Consider the following 17503-nt stretch of genomic DNA (forward strand, 5'->3'; position numbering starts at 1 on the left):
TACTGCGCCCAAACGAAATCTTACTTGAAAGCTCAAATTTGGAGCACAATTTGTTTAGATTTATGCCTTTGATTTTATTGCAGTTGTAGAATAAAACGTGTTTTGGAAAATATGTATTTCTTATCAAATTTACAAATAGTATATTCGTGCATTTTTCATAATATTAAACTAAAACTTTTTTTGTCTTCTTTAAAATGTCTTCTTTAAAAAGAGACCATAGTCTGAGCTTCAAAGCATTTAAGATTTATGCACAGTAATATTTTAACATAAAAATAACATATTAACACACACACGCAGAAAAAAAAGTTTACTGACACTGACAAAACTGATCATATATGAAGTAAATAATATAATTTTTATTCTAAAAATGCATTGGTTTTCTTTTAGGAGTAGACTAGCTATGATTTGTCAGTAGATGTCACTTTGCCCAACAGTGTTGCATTATGTATATTTACTGCTTTGTGTGTGTTTGAGTATATTTAACTTTTTTTTTTTCCTTGTGTGTGCGTGTTTGTCCACAGGCAACAGATTGCTGAGCTGCGTGCAGAACAAGAGAGGTTGCTGTGAGCGCGCAGAGAGAGCGAAAGTCCGGCTGTTAAGGCTGTCAGTGCTTTTCTAAAGCAACGTGACAAGCTGGACGAAGAAACTGAGAAAGAAAAACAGACCCAAGCAGAGCTGCAAAAAGAGGTGCATATGTGCCTAAGTATTAAACAACATCACAAAACACATTCTCATACTGTGCAACAGATAGTTATTTGCATGCATTCGGTTTACAGATCACGATTATGGAGAAAAATCTGGCGGAAACGAGAAGAGGACAGGCTTCCCACGGTCACAATTCTCAGCCCCGCGACATTCAGAAGGCCACGCGTACCACACAGAGCAAACTGGATCAGGTTAACAGAGAATCAAACATTTCACAGCATGCATTGTTACAGACTACACAGTTGTAGGCACTTTACATGTAAATCAGACCCTTCGGATTTAAGTGATTTTTGGCCAGAGTAAACTGCAAACGGGACAAGATTCTATGGCTAAACATTTGGCCATGTTTTGCCAAAACATATGCAGTGCCCTGATGTGTACTGTATATTTACATACATTTTACAGCTTACAAACATGCATATGTTTATTTACGTCTTACATGTTATTAACTGGTCAGTGGAGGAAACGGAATATTTCCATTTGTTGTCTAAAAAAGCATTGTTTGTTAGCTCTCTTTCTAGATATGCCATCAAGGCAGAAGCAATGGATTTTGCAGTTCTGAATGCAGCGACTAGGCACTACTCACATGCTAAAGTTTTGTTCGGAATGCATGTAATGCACATGTAAACAAATATGTGATTGCAAAGTTTAGGGTTTATATAAACAGAACTTTCAGAATCTGAAAGTGGATTGGATTCATTTGGATTGGCGAAAAGCAGTGCATGTAAACATACCCAGTGTGTGGATGAACTTCTCCATTATTTTTTCCCCCCTTTTCATCCCTGCAGTCTCGTGCTCGCTTTAACGAACAGATGAAGATAAACAGCCAACTCAGAAAAGATATTGAGATGCTACACATGCAGCGTACCCGATTCCAGCAGCTGTATCGCAAACTGGAGAAGGTTGTGGATTCTGGGCAGCTCTGGAGTGTTGTGTACAACGAGTTTGATCGAACACAGTTAAAGGAATAATTCACCCAATATGAAAAATTGCTGAAAATGTACTCACCCTCAGGTCATCCAAGATATAGATGAGTTTGTTTCTTCATCGGAACAGATTTGTAGAAATTTGGCATCACATTCCTTGCTCACGAATGGATCCACTGTAGTAAATGGGTGCCGTCAGAACGAGAGTTCAAACAGCTGATAAAAACATCACTAGTAAGTAATCCACATGACTCCAGTCCATCAGTTAACATCTTGTGAAGTGAAAAGCTGCGTGTTTGTAGGTAACAAATCCATCATTAAGACCTTTTGGCTTTATACCATCACTTCTGGCCAAAGTGAAAAAGTCCATCCCCTTTGGTTTTTATCAACTGTTTGGACTCTCATTCTGACGGCACCCAGAGGATCCACTGGTGAACAAGTGATGTAATGCTACATTTCTCCAGATCTGTTCTGATGAAGAAAGAACCTCTTCTACATCTTGAATGGCCTGTGAGTCAGTTTTCAGCAATTTCGGGGTGAACTATTCCTTTAAAACAGGTGCTCTTGTCTTTCTTTCAGGTATTGCAAGATATGCGTAAGGATATTGCTGAAGTTGTCGACAAGTCAGCCACAGCTTATGATGCGAAGTGAGATACTCTGAGATTTTAAGCTTTGCTAATATACAGTGTTCCCACAATCATAAAAACCTGGAAATATCAAGGAATTTTGACAAGCGATTTCCAGGCCATGAAACTTAAAAACACGTTGTTAATTATAATAAAGCTGAAATATAAATAATGTCAATATAAATAAAATAAGACAGAAAAATGAGAACTGAAATATTAAATGTATTATTTCATTAATTAAACGTATTAATAAATCTAAAACTTTATATAAATATTAAAATAACACTGCGTTCAATTTGCAGTGTTGTAAATCCCATTTCATGTTGTTCAGCACATGATTTTATGCAGTGCTTACACACCTTTGTATTAATGAATGTCAATTCAACTATATTTAAAAAAAGCTAATGAAATATATTAGCAATGAGCTATAATAATAAAACATTAGATTCATTATAGAACTTTTCATGACTTTATAGGATTTTATTAATAGATTTAGTTTTAAGGAATTGAATGGCCTGCATCCTTGGCAATTTTATGTAAATGTAAAGTCCTCAATTCAATATTATTGGTTAATATTATTCTCTCATGCAGTATATATTACATTGAATGTGTCATTTTAAATTAAACTGAATGCTTGTAATTTCTGTGCATTTAGCATCATCAAACTTAAATGCAAAAGGTTTCCCAACCACTTTTAAAAGAGAAAAAGTGCACACAAACTTTTATTAGAGAGTTTTGTTGTATCTTGTATGGTATTATACATTGCTCTACCCTCATGAAGTCTTTTGGACGTTTGAAGATGGTTCAAGTTATCTGTGTGTATTTCAGAGTGGATGCTCAGACCAAAACAACCATGATAAAGGAGAAGGTGGTGAAGGATCTTGCACAGTACTCAGCTGAGATGCAGGAGCTGGAGAGAGTCATCGCTCATGAACACCAACTCAAAGAGTTCATGACCACCAAGAATAATCGGAGAGCCAACATGGATAGTGGGAAAAAAACCAGACGCAGACAGGGTCAGAGAGCAGTTATTGTAATGAATCACAAATGCAACTGTAGTTTGGCTGAAAAGTTAACCAAGTGTGCTGATGGCAGAGATGAAGGAGCAGAGGAAGGCAGACGGCGTAGAGGAGACACCTGACTCTCTGAGGAAGGCTTTCCAGCAGATTCAGGAACTGACTGGAGAAGATCATTTGGGGAAGCTGGTTACAAAATTTATTCAGGGTGAGTTATGTGTTTTCTGTTTTGTGCTAGCAAAAGATTGCAGTGTGTTATGCTACAACTGATTGTTTTTTAACAGGTGAAGCGAACGAACCTGTACCTTCTCTCACATGTGTGCTGGAGTTCACTGGCCTTCTGCTCCACCGTGCCGAGGTATGTCATCAGATTACTGTCTGTGATCCCAGAGGAAGATCCCAGCATGCCTTCCATCCAAGACGCAATCTGGTCTTCTGGTTATTATTGTATTATGCATGTTTTTTCTATGTTCAGTCTCTACTAAATATTGTTTATAGTAATGAATTGATGGGGGATGAAAAGGAATCTTAATGCTTGAAGGATTTGTGTCTGTTTGAAATAACATAAAATAAAGTATATTCTTAACTCGATTCCTGTTTGCTTTAAAAACCTCAAAATTGCACATCGCATAGGAATTCTCCCAGATTTTTTAGCCAGGAGATTTTCTAATGGTTATGTATTATGTTCCATTTTCTGCAGCTCATTCTCTAGTACATGTCTTTTATGTGTTTATATGCTATGCAGAGTATAAGAATGTGTTCAACTGTTTCTGCTTAATTACATTTGAGTTTAAAGGGGTCATATGACGTTGCTAAAAAAGAACATTATTTTGTGTATTTGGTGTAATGAAATGTGTTTAGTCTCCACGACATGGCAGCAGCGGCAGCAACAATACTACAGCGAGATTCAAAGTTACGCCTTCTTTCTTTGCGCATACATTTGGGCGGTGATATGCAAATCTGCCCACACAGTGACGTAGACATGTGGGGGCGTGTTTAAATGAGGCACTTTAGGAGGGCGTGGACGAGTCTTAACTTTTATAAAGAATATATCTTTGGTTTTGAGACTTTAGTCTTTGCAACTTTAGGGATCTTATCTATTCACGAACAGCTTGTAACACTCCAAAGAGAAAAGAAGACTTGAAATCGCATCATATGACCCCTTTAACTGGTTTGAAATTCAACCCCTTTTTAACCCCCTCCATTTGCTGCAAAATGTTTTGCGCACATGGCCCACCTGGTTACCATGGCAGCACCCCCCCCCCCCCTTTTATCACAGCCGAAGCTCATTTCCGCATACTAGCAATGGCTTGGTCTCACCCACTTACAAGAACTGCCCACACTGCAAAAAAAAACGGCCAATCAGAGATTACGCTGACAAAAAAGAAAATCAATGACTCATGACTAGGGACTCAGCGCAGCGTTTGATACTGTTGATCATGGCATTCTTTTGTCACATCTTGAACAGTATGTGGGTGCCCTGACAGAACCTTTTCAGTTGGCATTGGAGGCTCTGTCTCAACTGAGGCTCCTATTACCTGTGGCGTTCCCCAAGGTTCCATCTTGGCCCCAACTCTGTTTTCACTATACTTGTTACCTCTAGGTTTGATTCTTAAGAGGCTTGGAGTGTCTTTTCACTTGTATGCAGATGGCACTCAAATCTATCTACCTTTGAAGCACATGAAAGGTTTAGAAACATTGCTTGCTTGTCTAAATGATATACGATCCTGGATGTCCTTGCATTTTTTACACCTAAATGCGAGTAAAACGGAAGCAATTGTGTTTGGATCCTCTGTGGGTAAAGAAACTACTTTTAATGTTGCCAATCTGCACTTTTACATCAAACCGACTCTGAAAGATCTGGGAGTCTTTTTGGATTCCTCTTTAAAGTTTTATCAGCATATAAACACAGTAGTTAAGTCAAGCTTTTTTCACCTGAAACTTTTATCTAGAGTAAAGTCTTTTCTATCCCCCAAAGATCTTGAAAGAGTTACACATTCTTTTGTTCTGTCCCACTTGGATTATTGTAATTCTTTATATACTGGAATATCCCAGTCCTCTATTAGAAGGCTTCATATGGTTCAAAACGCTGCAGCCAGACTTTTAACTGGAGTCTGCAAACGTGAACATATTACTATTATAAAGTAATAATTGATAATAACTGAACAGCAAATCAGGATATTATAATGATTTCTAAAAGCTAATGTGACTGAAGATTGATGTAATGATGCTGAAAATTCAGCTTTGCATCACAGGAATTATTTACATTTTAAAACATTACAATAGTAAATAGTTATTTGAAATTCTAATTCACAATATTTCTGTTTTTACTGTATTTCTGATCGAATCAATGCAGCTTTGGTGAGCATAAACTTAAAAATAATAATAATAAAATTAAATATTCCAAACTTTTGACTGGTAGTGTACATGTTGGTTTTGTATGTTCATATGTGAAGTCTTGCTGACAGAGAATTTATTGTCTTATTGCTTACAAACTACTGTACTAATTAATTTTTGCCACACCAGTGCAATGGACCATGAAGAATAGAGAAGCTCAACAAAACAAACACACAGGACGTAGTTGTGAATCCACATTTGGTAATTTAAGAAACATGCCTCAGAAAACTCATAGTCTGTAATCTATGCCAACATAAGGCAAAATCTTAAATGTACTCCCATCCCCATATGGATCCAGGGTGATGGACTGAGTCCAGTCATACCAGTTATTCCGGTTATCGTAACAGCCATTCACACCATGCCATCGCTGACTGCGTATCCTGACGAGGTCTCGCTCCGTGACCTCTCGGCTGACCCCTGGAAGGGCTTTCACAGGGAACTCTGGTATAAACCCATGAGTTTTTCTGCACTCTCTGGAATTCTTTATCTCTTGCTTGATGTTCTCACCCACAGAGAAGCTCATCCCTGACTTTTCTGAAGTCGGTAAGCTATTCTGAATCATCTTACTTTCTGACACCTCTCTCCAGTTTGTCTGTTGGAACGAACAAAGGCTGTTATTCAGATGATCACTGCCCTGGATTTCACTTCCTGTTGATCTCTGGCAATCTTTTGTAAATGTTTTGCTTGATATAGGTTTGATTGGTAGTTTGCCTGCTTGCAGTCGTGCCGTTTTGGTACTGTCCTCTCCATTGTGTTTGACAGTGTGACTGTTATGCTCTTTCTTCCTCGTCTTATCCTCAAAACCCTTTATCTTTGTGTCTGTCACTGTGCTGGAGACCTCATCGAGGTTACCATGTAGTGTAGCAGGTTTGAGTATGTTGAGGAGGTCTGAAGGCTGTTGCATCTTCTTTACATATGAATCTTGGATAGATGAAATTGGTAGATTAGAAGTGGATTGTGCTGGTTCCTTGGTTGCCAAAACGTGCTTTTTGTCACTGTGACTGGCAGAGGTGGTGTTTCTTTCAGACTTGTGCTGGTCTTTTTGGGAATGATGATTGGACAGAGATGTTCTCCAGCTTGTGGACTGTTGTAAATGCTTGATGGACGAAGAATATGGCTTGATCGCACGGACAGGTATTTTACTCTTTCTAAAATTATTTAGATGTTTAATGGTTTTATCTGGCACAGAACCCCGAGACATTTCAGCCCTCTCACTCATGTTACTGTGGTAATTTTCAGTAAGGGTTTGTGTTGATCCAGGAATACATTCAGCAGAAGTCGAATTGACTGCAAAGCTTGAGAGCTCTTCTACTGTGACTTCATTTACGCCAACCAGCCTCTGCCAATGTCGTATCAGATTTTTTAAACGTTTAACAAGATCTTCATCTGTGCTCCTTTTTCTCACTTCATTGATCAACTTTCCAAGCCTGGTTTCCTGGAATACAACAAACCAAATCATTCCTCAAGGGAGCATTCTTTTGTTTGTTTTATAAATTAATGCATTAAACAGCAACTGCCCACAGTGTGTGTGTATGCATGTAATTTTTTTTCATATTATGGCAGTCAATGGGGATCAGCAACTGTTACCAACATTCTTCCAAGTATCTTCTTTTGTGTTCAGCAGAAGAAAAATCTCATACAGGTTTGGAACAACTTGAGGGTGAGTAAATTATGCTTTTTTGAGTGAACCATCCTTTTAATTCACATTTTCAGTATCACAGTTGTTGGGATAAATTCAATATAAACCGAGTGAGTTAGTATCTTACCACTAGAGCCTCTTTAGTCATGGGGTAACTTTCCAGGCAGCATATCACATCCAATACAGCCATCATGTTCTGTATCTGTTGACAGGTAGACGTTAAGCTAAAGTCACTTCCATGCTTTCATAATATTCTCTGTGCATTAAAAAAAAATCCTTTAACAGGTAATGCTTAGCGAGTCAGTTCTTGTCTCTTTTTCTAAGGCTGGCCATACTCATGAAAGTAGCTGGGCCTCATGTATCTGCTCTCACATGTGCACCTGCAGCAGTCACCAGACCAGCAGTGACTCTTTCAGATCCCAGTCAAAGCCTCTTTAGTCATGGGGTAACTTTCCAGGCAGCATATCACATCCAATACAGCCATCATGTTCTGTATCTGTTGACAGGTAGACGTTAAGCTAAAGTCACTTCCATGCTTTCATAATATTCTCTGTGCATTAAAAAAATCCTTTAACAGGTAATGCTTAGCGAGTCAGTTCTTGTCTCTTTTTCTAAGGCTGGCCATACTCATGAAAGTAGCTGGGCCTCATGTATCTGCTCTCACATGTGCACCTGCAGCAGTCACCAGACCAGCAGTGACTCTTTCAGATCCCAGTCAACAGTTGTTTGCAAATGCAAATGTGATATGCTTGCATAGTCATTCCTCTAAAAATCTGTGAAAAAGGCCCCATGGAGTTACATAATAAAAATAAACCTCACCACAGTGAGACTGAGCAAACCAGTGTGGTCAAGAATACTGTAAAAAAGCTTCCCTAATATTCTCCACATAAAGGACACAAAGTGCTGAAAGAGTGGATAGAAATTGCAATATGTAGTTAAATTGAATTATTAAATGAAGTGACAGTTACTACTAATGATGCACATGCAGCATGGTTATACTAGACAAAACCGTAAAGACTGAAGTCATTACTTGGGTCTATAACTCGGCTTTTACTCACGTTACTTTGAGCATCGATGGCCTGAAGGAGCTTCTCTTTGAGTTGTTGAGGTCTTAATGAAGCTCTTTTCATTGTCTTTGAAAAACATCCACTGAAAGATTCACAGCATTAAGAACACATACTACTTGCAAAACTCTTCAAACATGCACACGTCTCTCATATGAAACCACTTTACTGCCAGCCCAGTATGAGCTCAACTATTCATGTCCATGCATGTAGGCAAATGACTCAACTGTCCCGATAAGGGTTCTACAGGTGCAATACTGTTTTCACATATAGGCCTACAGAGTTAGCGATGCGTGAGTGTTAATGACAACCACATATGAATCCAAGAAACTATGCTTCAGCAATTTTTAAGTTATACAAATACCATTTTTATGAGCTAATATTTAATGACAGACTCCACAAAATACTTTTAAAAATTAATTTGTCACAGATATATCTCCATGGTCTCTGTATCTTTTTCAACTACACAGTAAAAACAAATCTGTGACATTTACGGTAAAATACCGGCAGCTGTGGTTGCCAGAACTTCACCGTAAAAGATATGGTAGCAACATTTTAGGTTTTACAGACTTGACTTTGCTAATGTACACAACTGATAAGAAAAAACTAAGAAGAAACGTTATTTCAACAACAACAAAAAAAAACTATGAAGTGTCATGCAGGGAATTCTGGGAGTGTCAATTTACGGTTTTTCACTGTAAATTATACAATGACTTTTTCACTTCCAAAAACCGTATTTTTAACAGTATTTTACTGTAAAATTACGTTAAATGTAATTACATTTATTCACCGAATATATTATGGAAACTTACTGTTAACCAATTAACAGGTTTTTACTGTAGCATTTTCACAGACTTTTACTGTTAAAATCACAATAATTTTTTTAACTATAGTTCAAATGTTGTTTTTCTGCTTATTGACAGCTTGCAGCATATACAGCAGCAAAGTTTTACCACGCAGCTGGTACAAAAACCAACATATACAACAACTAAAAGTCCACGATCTTTGTAAATCCGTTATCTTTGAAATTTGTGCACACATATAAACATTTGGATTGAACTATTGAGAAAAAAAATAATAGATAATGCATTTATGGTATATATCGGTGTCAATTCTAGGGCTGCCTCTGACTAAAGATTCTTCTAGTCGACTACTCATTCATTTAAGCCATCAGTCGACTAATTGCACATTTATATTAATTTAATTACTTACAGCCCTAACTTCATGTTTTACTCAGAAATACTTTATAAAACTAATCAAAGATGGAAATTGACTCCTAAGAAGGCTCATATTTTGCGCAAATCTGCCAAATTTCTGGACTATGCAACAGATTGCAACTGTGGGTCAGTTGAGTCATCTCTCAGAATGAGGATCTCATGAAGAAGCGCAAAAATGCTTTTAGGGAGAAGCTCCAACTGTCACCAGTGGCGACCTCTCAAACATGGGAAAAAGCACTTTTCAAGGTTTTTTTTCCCTCTCCAAAATTTGCATTAAAGATATTGTAGTATTAAAGATATCTTAATGCCCTTTTAGATTTTGTATGGTTCCGTTCCAACGATACTGAAAACTCAATATGGTTGTTCAATTGTACACATATTCAGTGGTCAAAAACCAAATGTGGGTCACTTTGCATACAGAGGATATGTTTTTTCTTTTAAAGAGTAATGTCTGAAGAACAAATAATGTTGAAACTAGATATGTATCTTGTTTCCCTCTGTCAAAACAACTGCACTGAACATGACCTTTGTTCATCTTCAGAACACAAATTAAGATTTTTGATCAAATCCAAGAGCTTTCTGACCCAACGCATGACTCCTGACATGGTTTTTGAACAATCCTTCCTGAATGCATTGATCTGTGAAATACACTTTCAGCTTTAGCGAAACAGGCGAGCACAATACAGGGATTGTGGTCCTCAGCTCACCGTCATGTGTAAGATCCCCAGGCACATAAACCTCAAGATGAGGAACAAATACAAACGTGAACCAACATGTTAAACAAGTGCTTCATTTTATTTATTAACGACTAGAGCAGCAAAACAGCAAAAAGACAAAACATGGTGAATGACATGCAACATGAGACATTTGACAAATTTTTCTGCTTTGCAAAACAACTCGTTTATACAGTAAAAACATCTCCAAAACTACAGGAAGGAGAACAAACGGAAAACGCTTTCCCCATTGATTTTACAGATGCCGCCAAATGCCAACTCCCAAGTGCTGTTCAATGTTTGTAAAAGGTGACATTTCAAAATACTGCCGAATGTATAGTTGGGCGAGACGCCAGACTAAACAATAAGAGAACATACTGAATGGACTCCAAATCATTCATAAGTAAAGCCAACATCAGCAGAGGCCACCCAGTGAGATGATCAGCACCCCTCTACCCAAGCATCACCATTGCTTTCCAAACATTATTCCCTGCTCGGTCCCATTCATCGCACACAAATCATTAAAACAATTTCTTAGAAATCCCTTCTGTCTGGCCATGTATCACTGGGTGGTACATCCGCTCATGTTGAGTCCACTGGCCGTCTCTTTTTTTGGTTGGATCAGTTTGGGTTTTTTGAGAGCGCCAGAGATCCCTTCTTGGCGATAAGGAGTCTGGGCTACACCAGCTGTACAGTGGCCGCCTGAAGGTAACCCTGCAGGAACTGAAGAGCTTCTGCTGGCAGACTGGTGCTCAACATGGAGGGCACCTGTTAAAGACGACATTTAGTTACTTCAACAGCTCAGTAGGTATTCTGGGTATGCAGCTCTCTAGGTCTGGAGACCAAGCATGCTTCTGTCATGTTCTCAAGTCATTTTAGTGATTATATCAGCATTCTTCTCGTGAGTGATACTCACCCTTCCAGGACAGGCGGTGGAGAGTTTGTGTAAGGACTGAGCTAGGAGGATTTTGGGATTGCCGACAGCGTCTCCGATGGGGTCATGCTCTTTCTTGCCTGCAAAAGCAAGCTGTGAGAAAGCGGTCTGGTATCCTGGAGTGTCCTCTATGTCTATGAAATGCTCATCGTCTGGGATGCTGTCGTCTTCTGGTAACTCGAACAGACCAATCAAAGCCTGCAACAAAGGAGTCCTAAAGAGCAAAAGCAGACTTTTCTCACCACATGTTCATGATTAACTCATCAGATCATCTGACAGCCCAAGTTATCTTGTTAGACTCAATGAATAATAAGAGTGTCCACAGAAATCTTGGGAAAAAAGTTCTTAGAAATGTGCTCTAAATAAAGGGTTCATAAAGTCGACAGCGTCTCCGATGGGGTCATGCTCTTTCTTGCCTGCAAAAGCAAGCTGTGAGAAAGCGGTCTGGTACCCTGGAGTGTCCTCTATGTCTATGAAATGCTCATCGTCTGGGATGCTGTCGTCTTCTGGTAACTCGAACAGACCAATCAAAGCCTGCAACAAAGGAGTCCTAAAGAGCAAAAGCAGACTTTTCTCACCACATGTTCATGATTAACTCATCTGACAGCCCAAGTTATCTTGTTAGACTCAATGAATAATAAGAGTGTCCACAGAAATCTTGGGAAAAAAGTTCTTAGAAATGTGCTCTAAATAAAGGGTTCATTTAAAAAGCTTATACAGTTTTAAGAGAAGGTAAATATGTGGTGTATCCATCAAGATTTAAGTAATAAGTGTACACATTGTAAACATTTTCAGGTATTAAAATATTTTTCAAGGCAAGTTATTCATTATTATCATTGTATTTTGGAAAGGGGCACTACATGACATTACAGGTAATTTGACATCTTAAGTCATAATGGCCTGCTGGGGTCCACTCTATGATATTTAGATTTATTCCCTGCATGTTTTTGTATATTGTGCACAGCACATTACTTGATTTGGCAGACAAGGTTTTTTCAAATATTAATAAGCAGGTTTGTTCAAGCATTTTTCCCCCTTAGAAATAATAACATTTTTCATTTTGTTTTTAACAAGGATTTTATATCAGGAGTTGTCAACCCTTACTTACATTTGTGACTTACTTACACCTCTGCCTCAGAAAACAACTAAAAACATGTTTATCACATAAAGTGCATTCAAGTCATTTCATGTGCAGCTTGTCATTTCCCATAAGTCGGCACATAAAAATTCCAGTATATTTATTTATCCCCGTAGGGAAAGCATGCTTGCAGCATACACTCACACAGACATTTAACAATTCACATTTTGTGTCAAACAATGTGTTACTAATTGTATTTGCTTCCCATTAATTAATGTAGGATGGGTTACATTTTGCTCCCTCTCTCTCTCTCTAAAATCAATAACCATCCTTAGTTTTGGAGATATTTTAGAGGAGATTTGAATTTTCACACCAACTTAAAAATCATTCCAAAACAGGCCCATGTTCTTCCTCCCCATCGTGTAAAAGGGCTCACTAAAGCAGTATCATCTGCATATTTTACGATATATCAGTTTTTAAAAGAACTCACGCAATAATCAGAAGACCTACCTGCTGAATTCTAAAACTAAGAAAATTAGTCACCCAGATATGCATCGAACTGTCGAATGAAATTCTTTTTCCAGGGTAACAGCTAATGTACTGGGGGAAATAGAGCTAAAAGCTGATCCACAAATAGAATTTTTGGTTTCTCTAAATGTGAATACAGCAGATGCAATAGAGTTAAAATTGCATCCTCAACCCCCCTGGAAGATTGATATGCAAATTGTAGAGGATCTATAAAATGTTGTGTTTCAGACACAATGCACATTTTCCACTAGTGATGTAAGTGCTAATGGGTCGAAAATCATTTCATCCTGAAGGCCTAGAAACCTTCGCCACTGGAATTATTGTAGATGTTTTCCATAAGACAGGGACAATACCAGAATAATAAGAGGCTCTAAAAAATGTTAGTAAAAATTGGCCTGAAAAAAAAAATCCCTAAAAAAAAAGCCTGTAGTGTGTCTTACCAGAGTTTGGTGTACTCCGTGTCCATCAAGGCAGGACACTCGGTGAGGATCTTAGTGATGCCCACAGCACAGATCTTCTTCTCCACCTGCCCCGAGACCTTCTGCACCTCAGGAATTATGATCTTCTCTACAACCATGCCAAACATCCTGAAGAGACAGACAATTATGGAAACCCAACACATACACTTTTTTAAAAGATGCTTTGATGGGAAAATGTAATTAATAAGCCAGTCAGTAATATCTGCAATGATTATGACTTGACATGTTTTGAATAATAAAGCTACTTGCTTTGGCTGGATGCCATCAAATATCTCCTGCAATGCAATTGCTCCATATTTCACACAATAAAGGTTGATGAATACCAGGAAACCTGTGGAGAGAAAAGGGGTGACAGATCAATATAGTGAGCAATTTGTACTTTTAAAATTACAGGGCTCATTTAAATATGAGGTTAGAAGTAAACCATGATCAGAAATGACAGCAATCTCTCACTCTTAACAAATTTTGTGGTCTTGGAGCTCTGAAGCCTCTGGAAAAGCAAAATAAAGATCTGTTTCCTGTACTGGGTGATGGAATCCCTGAATACAAACACACAGAACCAAATGAATAGAGCACAGAAACATGTCAACTCTTTTATTCTCGTGTCCTCATTACACATCGCTTACGGAGACATGTGCTCCACTATACTGTTGAGCAGATAGAAGCCTTGATGGTCGTTAGCTTTGGATGCGATGAGCTTCTGGAATACTCCAAGAAGACCAGGCTGGGGGAAGAAAAAAAACAAAAAACGTTTCATTATTTTAATGAAAAGCTACTGCATTGCGGCCATTCATCTAGCAAAAAAACCCATTCATTCCATGAAACACTCACAATCTTGTCAGCGGCTGTGCTGGCGATGGTGGTGGCTCCTTTCTCCAGATAGGCCTGCAGCAGCCGGACGAGAGGAGGGATGTTTCCTGTGCGTTCCCACAGCGCGGGCTGCAGGAGGTGAGGAAACAGGGCCATGTAGGAGGAGGGGATGGAGCTGGTGTGGATCTCCAGCAGCAGAGACATCACCTGGAAGACGTACGGCACAAACTCTGCAGGGCCAGAGGAGACGAGAGGAAAGGCCCATAAAAACATGGCTTCAGGACATGGCTTCCATCATGAGGTTACATACAGGAAACACTGCTCTATCGTTCAGATGTTTGGGGTCAGTAAGACTTTTTTTTTTTTTTTTTTAAGAAATTAAATTGATTCACACTCAAGTAATACTCTTTACTCATACTTCTGAATGGTTGTGTAAGTCACCACACAACTGTGTGAAAAAGGTTTAAGAGTTTAACTGCGTAACACACCCTGCACATCATTTTGGAGGATCTCCGTAAACACAGGAAACAGGGCCTCTTCAAAGCTGTCCACGGTGTCTGGACTGGCCTTGCAGGTGATCCTGATGGACAGGCACAGTGACTCAAACAGGTAATGGTTGAAATGTGGCTTACTGGGATTCTGTAAAGAAAAAATATATATCTTTGAAGAACGGGCTGCCCACACATTCTAAAAAAAAATTGAAAACTTATATTGCTTACTATAAAGCAGTTATTTAAATGACTAAATTAAGTTTAAAATTTGCCACATGATCTCACTGTTACATGTTTTATTCGGTGAGTGGCTATTTGAATGCAGAAAATGTGCATGCTGCAGAAATTGTACTAGTATGCTGAATTGTATGGTAGTATGGCATGCTAAACACATCTCTGTATAGAACATGGAAATGTCCCGTCCTGCCTTTAGGATCAAGTCCTGCTTGGGAAATGTCCCCTTTAATGGACGGATATTTCTGTGTGTCCTGCCAGTGCATCTAATGCCATGGACTGAGACAGAGACCACATGACTGGACACAAATCTGAGCTCAAGCCTCCTTCATAGGACAGCAGATTTAGTGACTGGCTTACCTTGCTGACGAGGAGAAGCTTATGGGTGAGCTGGCCAATGAGAGTGGGGATGTAGGGCACAATGGCTTCCTGTAAGAGGGAGAAACTCCTCATGATGGCTGGAGAGGTGACAAACAGAAAAGGTCAAGGAGTATATCAAATTATAAAAAGTAAACAAAAAGTTGCCTACTAAAATGTTGTTTGTGAATCTCAAAGAGGCAATTACCTTTCATGATGTACTCGTTCTCAGACGAGCCAGGGATTGCTAAAGATTTGAACAGATTGTTGAGTAACTGTTCTGTGAATGGTGCCATCTCAGTAGGCGTGATGCTGAAAAATAGGATTCGTTTAGAAAATAAATAAACGATCGAAAAAGTTAGAACATGAACATTCTCCATGTCTTGTACTGGATAAACTCACAGAGTGGCGTTGTTGGCTCCTCTCATGGTAAAGAGTCTCTCGAGTGCATGTGCTGCATAGGTGTGCTGAACGATGCTCTCTGCCTGCAGGTGGGCCACCAGGAGAGGAACAGCCTCCAACAGCTGCTCTTTAGGGAGCTGGAGGACCAGACAGAAGCCAGACCATCACACCCAGTGAAGGCATACTTGCGTGAAGGACAGCGGACAATGTAATGGAAAAGAAAGTGCTTACTTGACTTCTGAAGGTCATTACATACTTGATGGCATCTGCTTTCAAAACTGGGAACTCGTTCACTGAGGAACAAAGAAGAAAATAACTGTCATTCAGCATCATTGTAGTTCCAGTAAAAACAGTTTAAAGTGCTAAATGAAATGAGAAAAGCCACTTACCGTTGGGAGATTTCAGGTCTACTAGAATGTGGTTGACAAAGAATTCAGACAGGTTCACCAACTCATTGGCTTGTGTTATTCCATGCTGTAAAATAGAGGTACACATTTGTCAGACTGGACCTCAGATCTATAGTTCACAAACTAACAGAAATCAGACTCAAACTATTAAGAACGGCTCCAATAATTTGAAAAGAAACAGCCACGTAAATAGAATTTTTACAGTCAAATGACTTTTCATATTGATTCATTTGAAAATTTAGTAAATATTATGTAAAATAAATAGAAATTTCATTGCAGAATATTTTATAGGGATGCACGATATTATCGTAACGGCCGACAATGGCTTAAAATGTAAATATCTGCGTTGGTTCAATAAGAAAAATTATGCCGATCTGCCTTGCTGATAACAGGAATAACTCATGTGCTCAGGGTGTGCTAGCGATAAGATCACAACAGCAATGTGCTCATTCTTGAAGTGAACTTTTTCCTGAAGGATCGCAGCATTTAATCTGAGAATGCAAGGACAACATGACGCGTCCTTTGTGCGATAGAGTCAACAGTCACTAGCAGCAGCTATCCTCCAGTAAGGCGTTTTATTTACTTAGGGGAGGGGTGTACTTCTTATAAAATGAAAGTAAAATACACAAATCACATCAAAAAAACAGTAATTCATGTTAAAATCATGAGTATGTTTTGATTTAAAGGTCAGAAGCTTTAGCTTACATGAATAAAAAACAAACAAACATGACACTTGTAAATTAAATAATTTTGCATATTTATTCATTAATATGTTTTTTTTTTCAAACGGATTATGAAAACAAATACAAGCCCTACAAAAAGATTTTCAGAATTTTTTACAACTCTTGCTTTAGAAAATCTACAAATGTTAAAGAGGTCATATGATGCAATTTCAATTTTTCCTTTCTCTTTGGAGTGTTACAAGCTGATTGTGCATAGATAAGATCTGTAAAGTAGACTAAAGTCTCAAATCCAAAGAGATATTCTTTATAAAAGTTAAGGGTCAGCCACTCCTACCTAAACGGCTCGTTCTAACACGCCCCCACATATCTACCTCACTATGTGGAAAGATTTGCATAATGCCGCCCAAATGTTCACGCAAAGAAAGAAGGCGTAACTTTTATTCTCGCTGTAGTATTGTTGCTGCCGCCGCCATGGCGTGAAGACGCTGTGTGTTTCATTGTGAAAGCGAAACTACTTTGTTTGGTCTTCCAAAAGAGGACGATATCGCTTCATCATGCCTGGAGCTGATCCGTGCTGGTCGCTGAGGAAATACTACAACTTTGCGCTGTGGATCGCCGGATCGGCTTTCCGTGGACTAAGCGGAGTCCAGCCCGGGGTCGTCACATGTGGTTGCCGCAAGCCCTTCGGACGCTCCTTCGTCGAATTCGCCGCCCGCGCCGTTCTCAAACCCACCACCTCTGCTCACTCTAGCCGCCGGCCGTTCCTCACTCTAGCCCCCAGCCTCTGCTCACTCTAG

At 38.9% G+C, this 17503-nt stretch overlaps 3 protein-coding genes across 3 annotated transcripts in view; 1 reads left to right on the forward strand and 2 right to left on the reverse strand.

The window, feature by feature from the left end:
• Positions 1-544: 544 nt before the first annotated feature.
• LOC107550522 (coiled-coil domain-containing protein 63-like) lies at positions 545-3805 on the forward strand. The gene is made up of 7 exons (XM_016231826.1): positions 545-687; positions 777-896; positions 1494-1607; positions 2211-2278; positions 3086-3273; positions 3353-3481; positions 3558-3805. The coding sequence occupies exons 2-7, from the start codon at positions 786-788 to the stop codon at positions 3803-3805; spliced, it is 858 nt and encodes a 285-aa protein (XP_016087312.1). The 5' UTR covers positions 545-687; positions 777-785.
• Positions 3806-5899: 2094 nt separating this feature from the next.
• On the reverse strand, positions 5900-8439 carry LOC107550523 (mediator of RNA polymerase II transcription subunit 26-like). The gene is made up of 3 exons (XM_016231827.1): positions 8368-8439; positions 7437-7511; positions 5900-7105 (listed from the first exon to the last, which is right to left on the reverse strand). Exons 1-3 carry the CDS (start codon positions 8437-8439, stop codon positions 5900-5902), a joined length of 1353 nt encoding a protein of 450 aa, XP_016087313.1.
• A 1938-nt stretch (positions 8440-10377) lies between these two features.
• The window catches only part of cse1l (CSE1 chromosome segregation 1-like (yeast)), a 16962-nt gene continuing 9836 nt past the window's right edge, over positions 10378-17503 (reverse strand). The window contains exons 13-25 of the mRNA XM_016231855.1: positions 16006-16090; positions 15848-15909; positions 15617-15753; positions 15423-15526; positions 15218-15315; positions 14621-14771; positions 14154-14362; positions 13949-14046; positions 13776-13861; positions 13572-13653; positions 13284-13430; positions 11220-11451; positions 10378-11071 (exon numbers count right to left, since the gene is read on the reverse strand). Coding sequence (XP_016087341.1) covers positions 10982-11071; positions 11220-11451; positions 13284-13430; positions 13572-13653; positions 13776-13861; positions 13949-14046; positions 14154-14362; positions 14621-14771; positions 15218-15315; positions 15423-15526; positions 15617-15753; positions 15848-15909; positions 16006-16090 — 1581 coding nt within the window. The 3' untranslated portion in view covers positions 10378-10981. The remainder of the gene's footprint in view (positions 11072-11219; positions 11452-13283; positions 13431-13571; positions 13654-13775; positions 13862-13948; positions 14047-14153; positions 14363-14620; positions 14772-15217; positions 15316-15422; positions 15527-15616; positions 15754-15847; positions 15910-16005; positions 16091-17503) is intronic.

This window comes from Sinocyclocheilus grahami, unplaced genomic scaffold (genome assembly GCF_001515645.1).
Source record: "Sinocyclocheilus grahami isolate Dianchi unplaced genomic scaffold, SAMN03320097.WGS_v1.1 scaffold400.1, whole genome shotgun sequence".
Classification (NCBI taxonomy): domain Eukaryota; kingdom Metazoa; phylum Chordata; class Actinopteri; order Cypriniformes; family Cyprinidae; genus Sinocyclocheilus; species Sinocyclocheilus grahami.

Bases quoted from the DNA above. Each gene is read 5' to 3' on its own strand.
- LOC107550522 (XM_016231826.1), top strand. From the start codon at position 786: ATGGAGAAAAATCTGGCGGAAACGAGAAGAGGACAGGCTTCCCACGGT. The intron at 2,279-3,085 runs GTGAGATACTCT...TGTGTATTTCAG, and splicing joins GCCACAGCTTATGATGCGAA to AGTGGATGCTCAGACCAAAA. The intron at 3,482-3,557 runs GTGAGTTATGTG...GTTTTTTAACAG, and splicing joins GGTTACAAAATTTATTCAGG to GTGAAGCGAACGAACCTGTA.
- LOC107550523 (XM_016231827.1), bottom strand. From the start codon at position 8,439: ATGAAAAGAGCTTCATTAAGACCTCAACAACTCAAAGAGAAGCTCCTT. The intron at 7,512-8,367 runs GTGAGTAAAAGC...ACCTGTCAACAG, and splicing joins CCATCGATGCTCAAAGTAAC to ATACAGAACATGATGGCTGT. The intron at 7,106-7,436 runs GTAAGATACTAA...GTTGTATTCCAG, and splicing joins TGACTAAAGAGGCTCTAGTG to GAAACCAGGCTTGGAAAGTT.